This window comes from Rhinolophus ferrumequinum, chromosome 7 (genome assembly GCF_004115265.2).
Source record: "Rhinolophus ferrumequinum isolate MPI-CBG mRhiFer1 chromosome 7, mRhiFer1_v1.p, whole genome shotgun sequence".
Classification (NCBI taxonomy): domain Eukaryota; kingdom Metazoa; phylum Chordata; class Mammalia; order Chiroptera; family Rhinolophidae; genus Rhinolophus; species Rhinolophus ferrumequinum.
Genome location: NC_046290.1, coordinates 9,514,915 through 9,528,865, shown reverse-complemented (window position 1 = coordinate 9,528,865; position 13,951 = coordinate 9,514,915). Strand labels below are relative to the sequence as shown.

The 13,951-nt window shown below is 42.4% G+C and overlaps 1 protein-coding gene across 2 annotated transcripts in view; it reads right to left on the bottom strand.

Annotated features, from left to right (window-relative positions):
• TRIO (trio Rho guanine nucleotide exchange factor) overlaps nt 1-13,951 on the bottom strand; it is a 320,251-nt gene that overhangs the window by 96,797 nt on the left and 209,503 nt on the right. For both annotated transcript variants that reach the window (XM_033110550.1, XM_033110551.1), the window contains exons 22-29: nt 11,062-11,256; nt 10,848-10,963; nt 9,959-10,025; nt 9,264-9,373; nt 8,311-8,380; nt 7,109-7,198; nt 3,959-4,051; nt 1,553-1,664 (exon numbers count right to left, since the gene is read on the bottom strand). In XM_033110550.1, coding sequence (XP_032966441.1) covers nt 1,553-1,664; nt 3,959-4,051; nt 7,109-7,198; nt 8,311-8,380; nt 9,264-9,373; nt 9,959-10,025; nt 10,848-10,963; nt 11,062-11,256 — 853 coding nt within the window. The remainder of the gene's footprint in view (nt 1-1,552; nt 1,665-3,958; nt 4,052-7,108; nt 7,199-8,310; nt 8,381-9,263; nt 9,374-9,958; nt 10,026-10,847; nt 10,964-11,061; nt 11,257-13,951) is intronic.

The window sequence follows — 13,951 nt, the reverse complement described above, 5'->3', positions numbered from 1 at the left end:
TGACTGTCCCCCATGTGTCCCGATCCTCTGCCTCCTCAGCCTAGAACACCCTTCCCCGACATTCCACAGCAGTCCCAGCCTTTCCTCAAGGCCCTGGTCTAGCCTTCCTTCTGGGGGATGGCCTTGGTGAAACCTCTCCCCTTTGCACACACGTCTTCATGCGAATCACTGAGGCTCTGGCCGCTGGCTGGCTTGCACTGCTGCTCAGGTCTTCATGGAAGCGGCCCACTGTACACACTTTAGGCCACTAAGGCCCAAAGCAGATACCTGGGCAGGGGCTGCTAGTTATCGCCCAACTTCCACTCTCTCCCTCTCCCCAATAGCACAAGTTCTCCCCCATGGCCACTCAAACAAGCAGTACCTTTCCCAGCCCCCACCCCCTGCAGTTAGGGGTAGCCAGGCACCTACACGGGCCACGTGGGGTGTCATGTGTACAAGTTCTAGCCCCCCTGCCCCTTTCCCCACGTCCTGCCTGCGGGAACATGAACATGGTCTCTACATATCCTGAACCGAGCCAGCCAGGCAATATACAGGGAGTGGTGAGAAACTAGCTGGAACAGGGCCTGAGTCCTCGATGACATTACGAAGGCATTGCCACAGCAGCTCAGCACTTTACACCAAAGAAGAAAAAGTGATTCTGCTTGGCCTGTGATTCTTGGGTCTCTGTTACTACTATCTTTCCCTGAAAATAAGACCTAGCCCAACAATCAGCTCTAATGTGTCTTTTGGAGCAAAAATTAATATAGGACCTGGTCTTATTTTATTATAATGTAAGTCCAGGTCTTATCTAACATAAGACTGGGTCTTATATTAATTTTTGCTCCAAAAGATGCATTAGAGCAGATTGTCCAGCTGGGTCTTATTTTGGGGGAAACACTGTTACCACAGCAGCACCTCTGCCCTAACTAGTGCACTGCTCACTGTTATCAGTTACCCATGACAAGGATACTCAGTATCCCCGGTCGGCACCGGGCAGGATTACTGCATGTAAACCTCACTGTGTAACCTAAGAGTTAAGATCTGTAACACAGAAATAGCTTTCTTAAACAGAAGCATTCATAGAAACTGTAATGGTGACCATAATTTTAAGCATATTTATCGGATTCTCTCTTGAATATGTTACCTAACACATTCAACTGCATAAGCAGGTATGTGGTCCCTGCCACGTTCAAGGCTCTAGCAAGTGATGCAATGGTCACAGAGATGGGGAAGCAACAGCTGCTTTAGGGATTTTATAATCCTGGGGGACTCATCTATCCTTCCTTCCACCATCCACCTAATATGGAGACCAGGTGGCCGAAGGCAGTGACACGAGGTGCTCCTGGGGTGCAGAGTGTGGAGACGAAGTTCTCCAGTTACAGGACAAGGACAGGCGTTTAAAGAGGTAGAAGTATTTTACATGGTCTTTAAGGGAAACAATAGAAGCAATTCTTTAAAAAGGAAGACATTCATAGCTAGACTCTTCACTCCTAACTAAATACGAAGCCAGGATTTTCCGGGCATGGGAATCCATTTACAAACTGTGTCAGCAGGGGGCGCACGGCAGACCTACCTTCCAGCATGCTGAGGTGCATGGCATCGTTGGCTCGTTTGGGCACGCTGAGCATCACCTCCAGGCCGTCTTTAATCTCCCCTTTGCCTTCCTCGCAGCACGTGAGGAGCTCCTGCAGAAGAGCAAGACCATGAACTAGCCAAAGACTGCGAAACACTCTACCAGCAAGGTCTTTACAGAAATGAGAGAATGAATGAAAATCCATGATTTTCAAGATAAAACAGACTATGGTCCACTGGGCATCTATTCTCATAGAACATGAGGTACTGCTTCTTTATCCAACGTATGGGAGGGTTTGTCCTGCTCAACCAGGACATTTCTTCACATCAGAGTAAGCCAGATGCAGTTATAGTTTAAGATGAAATTAGTACACGTTAACTATCAAGCCTCAACAATGATAGATAAAAATGCGTAATTTTTATCAGAGCAGAGCACAGTCAGCTACTGATTGTATCTGCAGGGTCCAGCTAGTCCTGCTATGCTTCCCACAGGAGGCCAGCCTGAGTTTGAACTCTTTGGTGCCATCAACGCAAGGCCATGTAACCAGGAACTGCCCCAGCCATGCAGCAGGAAGAGTAACCTGCAGGAATGTCTATGGTGAAATACTTCTCCTTTGTAAGTACGACGTTAGAACACCTCCAATGACTGCACTTCATCTCCCTGGGTGTGATTACGTCTCAGATCTCAAAGGAACATCCGTGATTAAGTGATCGGTAACAAGACAAATCCAGATTCTGCTGGATCTTCTTCCCGGTGTACTAGTGATTATCATCAGTCAGTAACAGTTACCTATAGCCTTTTGTGTTCCCAGTATTCAACAAAGGGGACATGACACTGCAGTCAGCTTTGGTCTCACACTGGATGGTTTAGAGCAACTCAGCTACCTGCAAGCACCTTTATCCACAACCAGGTGGTGTTTATCACCTACTCTGAACAGCTTGGCAAACGTGCTCTTAAAATGCAACGTATGGAGACTTAACCTTCCTGGCAGAAAACATCCCTCGTTAGGGAGGTCAGCGTAGCTTATTCCTGTTCTTTAGAAGAACCCCTCAGCAGAATCCAGGGAGGTTTGCATATTAAAGAACCGGACTAGATGTGAAGTCACTGAGAAAGCAATCTTTAGTGGAACCACAGGCTAAAAACAAAACCCTTAGATCCTGAGGACACCAAGAGGTGTGCTGCCTTCTCAGCATTGGAAAGCAAAGAGCGAAGGTGACATGCTTAGCCTATGGCTTCTAATTTATGTTTATAGCAATGACGTATTTCTGCAGGGACGGTCACAGCATCACTTCATGGAATTCGGATACAGACGTGCCAGAGAGCTATGCAAATGGGAAAGTTCCATCTGGTTTCACTTTTATAAAAGAATGTAATCACTTCTGCTTCTAGATTTTTCTTACCAACAAAAAGAGTAAGAAAAGTTTCAGGCATTCATAACTCCATCTTCTGAATTTATTTTATATCTGGAAAAATTACATTACCATCTCCTATTATGCTAGGACCCAACTGGGGACCCAGTTGGATTCATAAAATACTGTTACGGGGATGAACGGAGGGTCTGCACATGCTAATGCTTAACGTTCAGCAGCCACAGTAAAGGGAGGTCAAAGACCATCGATCACATCACCCGGAGGTTGTAAATTATCTGAGCTGTAGTTAAGGTGTATTAAGTATGTGTAATGCATTCTATGATAACTGGCACCACAAATTCTAAGTTTTCTTGACCATTCTATTATTAAGACTAATCGCTATAACATTTTTACAAGTGTGATTTTAATGATCATCATTCATAAAAAAAGCAGGGGTCAGTTTGGCTCAGACACTTGTGGTATGTATGAGCAATCCGCTCCATAGACTTGTGTGCGAATAAGCTCTGTCAGGGCTAACAGCGTGCAAGCTGCCTGAGCGCGAGTTCTTCCTGGACTCGCTGGGAAACCTGGGCATCAGTCTGCCCTGAGTGCAGGGCCGAGCCCAGCGAGCAGGAATCCAGTGATGGCTCCAGGCACGTCCCTCAGCGTCACCGGCCAGTTCCCAGCCACCTCCTAGCACTGCTGTGAGGTTAACTCCATATTCACAAAGTGTACAGCACACAGCGTCTGGCCCTCGCAGCCCCACTGTGAGCGATGCTATAAAAGATCCAGGACTGGCGGTTTCTTTTCACTTTCTCATTCTGTTAGGGACTAGAGTCGGTCAGAGACGTGTCAGTGCAAAATCAAGTAATATACTCTTATTTACCTGCTGCACTGAGCAATCGGTCAGGGCAATACATGGCAATGAATTAAAAAATAAAAATATTACGCTGGGCGTTATTTTAAAAACTCAGGGTACTTCACACAGAGAGAAAACTATCAAAACAGTAATGTACAAATTATAAAACTGTGCAGGCTGAAGATACTTCATACGTACTTTTAAAAGGAGCTGATACTTCGTTATTCGCTGAACTGGTTTAATAAGGTAGGAAGATATGGAATTGGCTAACCCATGCCGCTGCTGTATCTCCTGAATTAAAAAAAAAATACATACATATATATATGTATATATATATACACACACACACACACACACATACACACACACACACACGTGAAAACATCACTGGGTAAGTTAGACAGCACGGACTAAAACTTAGATTTACCTCCACAATAATATACACATATCACTATCTTTCTGTAAATGTAAAGTAGAAATCACTGTTGATTCTTTTAATATGTTTGACGTAACAATAATAAATCTCAGTCAAGTTATCCCTTTGAACAGATGACAGCAGTGCTGACTGTATTACGGGTTTCCCTGCAGAGGTCAGACAGGCAGTCAGCAATCCCGGGGGCTGTCCCCACGGCCAGCCCTCAGAGGCTACACACATCGAGGACAGGACTCGCCGTGTCCCACCGCAGTTTCGGCCACATGTGCCCGACTCACAGACCGCAGCCCTCCCTACAAGGAGCTTCCTTCCTCCCACTGCCAAGCTGTGCACTGTCAAGGCATTCTTCTCTCCTGTGTGCTGTCATTACTTCACTGTTGTCCAGCCCAGAATGTTCACACCAACCCACTATATTTGCGTTTTCTTAGTTCTAAGCGTTCTTCTCAGAAATTTTTAAAAAACATGGTTATCTTCTGATAGTCTGTGCTTCACGCTGGAATGAAAAACCACCACATCCTGCTGTTCTCAATCTGCTTGTCACTTTGAATCGGCTGGCCAGGAAAAGGAGACAAGACCATGACTCACGTTGACAGCCCTTCCTGTGAGGAGCCGGCTGCAGGGATCGCCCAATGACTTGTTACTCAAGCATCAAGCAGATGAAATTACAAATGTGACTATTCTTCCTCTAGCTTCCAGACCATAAACACAGTTTTTAAAGTTTTGTTTCAATTTGCAACTGTTTAAAAATGTGGCATTTATTATTCAATGATGAGACACACGCTCATTTAAGGTCACATCTAAATGATTTTCCACATACAGCATAATGCACAGGTCAGTGAGTTCTGAGCTATGTCAACACACTGGAAACCAACTCCCAAACCAAGACACAGGACATTTCCCCAACCACAGAAGGTTCTTTCATACCCCTTTCCAATCAGTTCCCACACCAACTCCTCCCCCACGACCAAGAGGCAACCCTTGTTCCAATTTCTATCACCACAGATTAGTTTTGCATAGTCTAGAAGTTCATATAAAAGGAATCATTCAGAACGTATTTTTGTTTTTTATGTCTAGCTTCCTTCGGCCCACGTGTGGAGATTAATTACCCCTTTACACTACTGAACAGTATTCCATGTCATAACTATGCCACAGTTCATTTGAAAGATGTTGTAATGTCTTTTTAATACACCTGGTTGTAATAACATTTTCAGAAATGCATCTCTGGTATTTCTAAACGCCAATCTCACTATTTTTGTTGCCATACTTAGTCCCTCTTATCGCAGGGTTATACTATCCAAAAACGGTTACGAGACTACAGCAGTCTTCCAAAATACCTGACAAAGGTTTAATCCTGCTGAAACAATCAAGTTCCCCTTTTCTAAAAGGCTGTGAGAATATCAACAAAAATTTCTTCCTTTATAAGATTTTACTTTGGATGGGAGTGGACAGGGAGTCGGGGGTAAAAGGAGGATCTCACTCACTGGTCAGTGGCTACCGACTGATCGCTGCGTTTGTAACTCAGTGACTTATGTCCCTAATGTCCTTGCTGTTTACATCTCTCTCTGGGAGGAATGTCTGTTATTCAGCTTTCTAGGCTAAGCACCTAGGACCAAGCGTGGTGAGTTCAATGAGTCCCTGATGGATGTCCAGTAATGCTGCACAATGAAAACTACAGGCGTGTCATGTGTGAAATCTCTAAATCAGACAAGCATCTCCTGTGAGCTTCAAGATGTCTTAGGGCAAAGGGTTTTTTTTTTTTTTTTTTTTTTTAAATTTATTGGGGTGACAATTGTTAGTAAAATTACATAGATTTCAGGTGTGCAATTCTATATCACATCATCTATAAATTACATTGTGTGTTCACCACAAAGGGTTTTTTAAATGGCTGTTTCGAAACATTAGATGTGCCGCACACTCTCATCTCAATGCTTGGGCCTTAAATAATTCTAACTATGCAGGCAGCCACACAGTGCTGGGTTTCTTCTAGTGGTAAAGACCTGGCTTCGTGTGAAATATTGAAAAAAAAAAGAAAAAGGCCGCACTGGGCTGGGAGGAGAGTTTCTATTCACAAAGGCAGTGGTGTGAAATTACCGGGTTGTGAGAATGACAACTAAGACCAGCCCAGCTGCAGGTGGCGGTTCACCTCAAAGACAGACGCTAAAATTTATTCTGACTTCCAGAGGAGGGCAGATTATCACACTTGGCCATACACAAACATAAAGACAGAAATAGATAATACAATCGCAGCCTTATGTACCAAATTTTACATAACACTCAAAATACCTTATCTTTTAATCAGCATGTGTCTGGTACACATTTGACTACATTCTGGACACCTCAAAAAGCATCTGTATTTGTATCATGAGGCTCCATTCCTTTTTTGTATTAAATAACCTCCCTGCAGTATCTTTCAAAAAAAGATGACCTATATCTATGTTTACACCAATGAGAACATAATTGATGAACTTCCCAAAGAAACTATCTGTTATATTGCTATTTGTAAAATTTTACTGGTAGGCCACTTTTGGAAAATAACATCATGAAATTAAAATGGGAAAAATAAATGATTTAAAAAGATTCAAAATTATTTTTGCCTTGGGGGGGGAAACTTAGTTTAATAGTTTATATCTTCTGTACATAATATTACATGTAACAATTTATGATTATATGAAAATAGTAAGTAACACAAGTGCATATTAAAATCTGAATTTGTTACAGATCTACAGCTTGCTGTACTTGAGAAGGACCTTCTAAAAACAGAAGAAAATATAAAAATATCCAACCATATGTGACAGATAAAAATGAAAATAAAATATTGCATTATAAATTAGGTAAAAGTTTGAGCAATGTTGCATTTTGTGAATACCAAACCAGCCTGGGAACGTTCACAGCGTCCTCAGTAATCTATTACTTACATCAAAGTAGGATCCTGCATGCTCTAATATCAGCTGAGTAGAATCGGGCTTATTTTTGCAGTAAGTGACATACATCTGAAACTTGTCTGCCTATAAACAACAACAAAAAAATTAGAATGTCTCTTTCAAATGGCAATAAGTCAACATATGATCAACTTCTACATAGAAAAGCAGCTGTGTGAATAAAGGTGATTTAAGCCCCAAATTAAAGAAAATCGTATTTAATAAAGAAATGTATTAAAATAAAAAGCTTCCCCTGACCAAGCAAGCTGGGGCTGGGCACGTCCTCTCTCTTCCCCCACAAAGGTGTGTGCAACCCTGGCAGCAGCTCAGACGGCCATCAACCCCTGGTCACTTCTCTGTCTTCCCTCCGAACTGGACAGTCTCCCTACAGCCCCCAGGGCAGGGCTGGACACTCTTATTTATCTGAATCCCCAAGACGCACAGAGGTCTGGTACACTAAAGGGTCTATTTCAAACCATTGCTACTGCCAATAAAAAGCTCAGTCTGCATTAATAACTGGCTGGAGAATATACCGTATTTTGCCATATATAATGTGCATCTGTGTTTTTGGCTCAAACTTTCAGGGGGAAAAATCTTTTGTTTTAATTTTTTAATTCCAATTTTTATTTGTTTACATTTAGGTACTTGTGTTTTGTATTATAAAGGAATTTTAGCATTTATTTTTTTAACATATTATGGTACAAGAAATTTTATGTAACAAATAATTACAAAACACAAGAACAGATACAAGGTAGAAGAAATTTTGTGTATGGTAACAAATTTATGATATTTATGCATCATGGAAGGCCCAGAACTCTTCATCATTGTAAGTTCATCATAAGTTCAACAAAAACGATTATCGTATTCCAGGGTATTATTTTGCATACGGGTATCATTATTGATTTCTAGAGTTACACTTTTAACTCATAAACATAAATAAAAGAATTAAAAACATTTATTTAGATACAGAATTAGTACTACCCATGTATAATGTGCACCTTTATTTTTCCCTCACAAAATTGCGCAAAAGAGTGTGCATTATACGGCAAAATACGGTAATTCTTTGAGACAAAGTCTGTTTTCCTGTATGGAGATGCCAGTAGAAGATGGTGACATAAAAGAAGTGAACAATATTCCTTCTAACTTCCTTCAGAGCCAGCAAATAACTGTGAGAGAACAAGGAGCTGAGGTTTCTTTACCCAAGTAACAAAGCAGTGTCCCACGTCCTCTGGCAACTGTTCATATTTTTCCAGCTCTTTTAGGAATATGCTGCAGAGAATAAAAACGTTATCATATTATTATGATGCTTTAAAACATTTCACTAGTTTTTTACTAGATATACATGTCAGAAATCAGACCAAGCATACCACGAGTTCAGGCAGTGCCTGAATTTCATCATTTTAATAAAAAAATCTGTGATCTCTAAATTTTAAGATGTAACAAAATATGCAGGTCTTAACTAGAGTAAGTTATTAAGCCTTTCAAATAGCTAACCAGTTAAGCCTTGGAAGGTAAGTGCTCAATCGGAAGAACCCATTTAGATATTAGTGTCTTTTGTTGGGGTACGGGCAGGGGAGTGAGGAGGACCCCACTAGCTCTGGCCCCACATTGTTTGCTGGGCCGCACAGACTCTACCTGAAGGAGCTTCTGGTAGAAACTCTGGTAGCAGAGTTTAAAAAAAACAAAAGTCTTAAAATTAAAACCGTGTGCCTCCTGTGGCCAACGGAAAGTGTGTTTCATTTTGGTTAGACGTAAATCTGTTCCATCCTCAGCTCCTCTTATCAGAAAAGACCAAACGTCCGCAACTCATGGAAACCTCTTCTTTCTTTTAACCCTAAGAATTTATGCAGCATCTGATGCCACAGCTTGAGAGAAGTCAGGGTTCTCAGAGAAACAGTTTTCACAGTTTTCCTAATCTTATTTCTGTGGAAAGTGAGCACAAATATAAAGCCGAGTCTGTATTAAAATAGTCTCTAGACTGTCAGTCCTTCTGAAGAAAGTCTGACAGGCTTTATGCAAATTTCAACATCACTGAAATCTACGAATCACTTCATTCAATCGGAAACCTTCATTTCTCGTTAGAAACTTCAGCCCAGTACCTAGATTTCAAGAGTCAGTAGCGACACATCTACCCAAAGGTAAAGCCACTCACTTGTTATGGAACTCATAGATTTCCTGCATGTTCCCGAAGATGATGAGCTCTTTGTTCACAATGCCAGGTGGAATCTCCTCCACCCCGCTGGTCATTTCCCACAGGTAGGTCTGCCGGGAGGGACACAGGGATTAGACATAAACTGACACCAAAGTTTCAAAAAACGGGTATTTCTGACCTCTGTAAATACGTACCCAGAGTTCATGTGTACCTGAAAATGTATCTTAAGAATGGAACCTTTTACAGAACAATGTGAAAAACTTCCAAATAAAAACACCTCCTCAGTTGCTGTACTACTTGAGAACAGTTCCCACTTTTCAGTTCTAAACGTATTCCTCACTCAGAACTTTAGAATTAACCTACTTCACCAGGCACGTCACATATTCACAAAGCTACTATCAGTTCCCATCATAATCACGAGGCACATTTCTCTGACGCTGCTGTAAAATTCTAGGTGAGAATGTCAGCCAGGCCATCACGTGATAAATGAGAGGATGAGTGCTGCATCACGCCCGCAATGGGCAGAAAACAAGCCTAGAACTTCACGGAAGCGTGGAAACACGAAACTGGCTGCTGAAGCACACTTTCAATCTCAAAAACAACAAGAAGTGTAATCATTGTAAGAATTACTGATAGGTAACAATAAATACAAGATTACACTCAACCTAAATAAACAAGCAAAAAAACTTACTTACATCCATACACTCCCGGAGGTCTCTGACGTAGGCCTTTTCAGTTTGAATCAGCTCAGCCATGATGAACCTGAAACAGAGGAAGGCAGCGCAGTTGAGCTCCCAGTCAGGACACAGGCTTCTTTAACTATACCTACTTTTATGGTTTATGAAATATCAGGTGGTTTGAAAAGCATTAGTCCGTAACGTGTTTTGGAGAACTCAACCAAGAACAGATAGAACGACAGTAGCATCCAGCCACCAACAGAAAGGAAAAAACAACTTGGAAAGAACTGTGTTGAGGTACCTGAGATCAGGGCTTCCCAATCAGCACTACGACACTGGGGGCAGATAATGGTCTGCTGGGCACTGTCCTGTCCCTTGTAGGGTGTGCAGCAGCTTCCCTGGCCTTCCCCCATCCTCAATGGATGCCAGTAGCACTCCCCTGTCCCCACCGTGACAATCAAACACGTCTCTACACGTTGCCAGTGTCTGCCAGGGGACAAAACTGCCCCTGGCTGGGAATCCCTGGTTTAGACAATCTTGTGCTTTTATTAATGTCTAGTATAGGTTACTGACTGACAACTTTTAAACACTGCCACTTGTGTTTGTCATTCCTTCTCTTCAATATTACTACTCTTGACCTATTGGTAAGAAATGACACAACAATTTGTCAGCCCCATACAGTGGGCGCATGGGGAATAAAAACAGGACACTGTTTCTGAATCAGGTGATAAGGGAACAATGGACACAGTGGCCTTGGAACTTCAAAAACCAAGCACATTCCAAGCACATGCCAAGTGACAAGAGGCAGTCATGCTGTGTGGCTTCAGGGCACACACAGAAGCATGGCTGTCTAAGTGACATCTTCACTTTTTCAACGCATCTGGCAGGTTCTTAAAGACTGGCTTACTCTTTCCTGCGGGCAGATTTCCGTTTTTCTTCATTAAGCTCGTGAGCGGCATCACGCAGCTTCACCTCGGACCCCGGGATGCTGGCTGGGATGATATCCAGCTGCAGACTTTTACTCTGTGGGAGAAGAGAGTCATGGAGCGCAGGGAACTGAATCAGCAAACAGGACACGAGGAAGAACACAATTTGTGCTCAGTTTGCACAAAGCAATTTACCGATTTGTTGGAATCTGAAGAAATCCCCAGGGCTTTCTCCAAAGAGGTCCTATACTTCTCCATCCGCAGAGAGAAATCTCTGTACCTCTTATCCACGGCGGTGACACATTTTTTTATCTCTGCCGCATGGGCATGCCCCTTCTCACAAAAGCCATCAGCCAGCTGTATCAATAGCTTCACTCTCTCTTTGGTTTGCTGCAAAAACCAAACACAACAAAACAGGAAAGTATTGTGAAGCAAATTAACTCAACTGCCAGAAACCAGAAACAGTGGCAACTTGCCGATAACTCAGCTCTGAACTGAAGAAAACTGCTGTCAGTTCCCATCATAATCACGAGGCACATTTCTCTGAAGCTGCTGTAAAATTCTAGGTGAGAATGTCAGCCAGGCTAACATCAGACTAAAGCCCCAAGTCCATCCAGTTCAGCGCCCTGATCGGATCCTACACTAGCATCTTTCCTCAGCTTTCCCACAATGAATGGCATTTTGAGGACCTCAAATAAAAAAATAAATAAAAAAATAAAAAAGCTAGCTAGACTTTCTTTCAACGAAGTCTTCGTCTGGAAGAGGCTCAGCAAAATCTGTAGGTGCGTAACTGAGCACTCAGTCAGGGTGTCCCCTCCACAGTTCTCTGACTGTCCTTTGCATGTGTATGTACTGGTCACACAGACGCTTCCCTGCTTTATGCACGTTTATTCTATGTGCCCAGGGAGACGGGCAGCAGCCATCTGAGATCTGGGTGTTCCTGAAGCACACGTGGCTCTCCCCACGGCAGCGACTTGACAAACCCCTGATGGAGGTCCTTCACGTCACAGGTTCGTGTCTTTTGAACTCACAGGAAATGTGGAGGAAAGTCGGTAGTCAGGAAATTATCTCCATAAAGGTATTTTAAATTTTTTTCCGTTTTAGAACTCTCCCTTTAGAAAAAAGGGGTTACTTCATTGTGTTAAGTACATAGAAAAGATCTTTTATTATGTTAGGCATAACATTCTTACTTTTTATAAAGTCAAGGATCGCCATAAAACATTGGTTCTATATACTATAAGGCAGTAACTTCACTCAACTCTGAATTTTCAACAGATCTTCAGTCACATCCATTTCATTTATTCTCATTACTGAGCTTCCTTTAATATTCCCACTGGCATTTCAAATGAGTACAGTTCCTCTTCTGCTGTGGAACCTGCTTTTCTCAGATAAGCTTTAACTAGAAAATCTTTATGACTAACATTCAGGAAGTTGACTTTAAAAATCCCCAAAAGGAAGGTCAGAGTTCAAAACCTGGATAAATTATCCTAGTTTGTACAATAAAAATTTGGAGCCAGAACTCAGCAGGCAACCTGTAAAGCCAGCTGTAAAGATCCACAGACTCTCCAGGAACCCACAACCCAGCTGAGCCCCAGCCGAGCGCCCAGGGTCCCCTGGCCGGCGTGCCCACTCCGGGCAGACTCTTGCTTTTGGTTCTGGGCCCAGGTACCCCTACTGCCTGTCACGCTTTCCCTGGATGTCTCCATGGTTTCTTTACATCTTTGCTCAACCAAAGGCCATCTTCTCAATGTGTCCTCCCCTGACTCCTTTAAAATTGCATCTTGCCTCCCTGCCCCAACCACCCTTCTCTGTCAGTTCTATTGTTTTTGACGGCACACATTACCTTCTAACAAGGATGTAATTGCTGTACCACAGCTATTGTCCGTCTCGCTCCTATTAGAAGGGACCAGCACAGGCCAGAGATATTTGTTTCGCTTCCTAATATCTCATGCACCTTCCATGTGTCGGGCACATAGTGGGCATTCACCAAATATTTATTGAGAAAATAAATTAACATTCGGTTCTTTATGCAAGTGTGCATATGCCTGTAACTTTAACGGGCATGGTAGTTACCCTTGACAGGCATGAATACATAGGCTTCAAAAAACATATGAAAACAGAGCTCAAGGAACATTAATGTCTCTGTGAAAAAAAATCAATACTGTAAATTCTATAAAAGCTGTTTATTGGAGAAAGTCAGCCAAACAAAACACTCTACGAGTTTTTAGGGCCTCCATTTTATGGGAAAATGGACTCAGGTAGAGTGAACTACAAGGGAAATACCTGTGAAACAAACCTCTGACTTGTCCTCAGCATGAGACTTTTCTGAAGATGGTAAGACAAGCCTAATTATAAATCAGGGAAATAAAAAGGTTCAGATCTGGAAGCATAAATTCCAAAAGGAATTATCTTAGGAATATTACTACATTTTAATATCAAAGAGAATTACTATGACTAATGTAGGATTTTGAAAAATTAGGCTGCCTAGAAGAGGTTTCTCTGCTATGGGTCAAGGAGATTCATCTGCTAAAAAGCACAGAAAAGTGATGCTGTATCACCATTTAAGCACTTCTCTGTCACAGCTGCCATCAGTAGAGGGTACTGCAAACTATGTATAGCTCCTAAGGGGTTAAGAAACCTATTTCGTGTTTTAATTGCTGGGGACATACATAGAAGTGAAGATAAAAAGACAATGCAGCTTGCCTACATTAAAACAGAAAACAAAAAAACAGCAAGAAACTACAGGAAGATTTCTGTATACGTCTAATTCATACCACAAAACAGACCAGCACGGTTAACACCGACAGGCGGCTCCTAACTGTCTGAAACTAGATGTCCCCCAGAGTGTTTCCTGCAGGCACGGCCTGGGGCACTGGCAAGTCTTCCACATGTAAACTTCATTCAAACCACAGCTGCTCATCAGAGCGCTCAGGGCTTCTGGGCGAGGCCTGCCTGAGCCTCTCCATCAGAGATGGCACCTCCCCTCCCCCGTGGCCATCTTGTTTCTCATGACTTAACATGTATATGTGCAAATATTTACCCATTTATCATGTCACTGCCTGTTTCTCTAAGGAGAACACAGGAT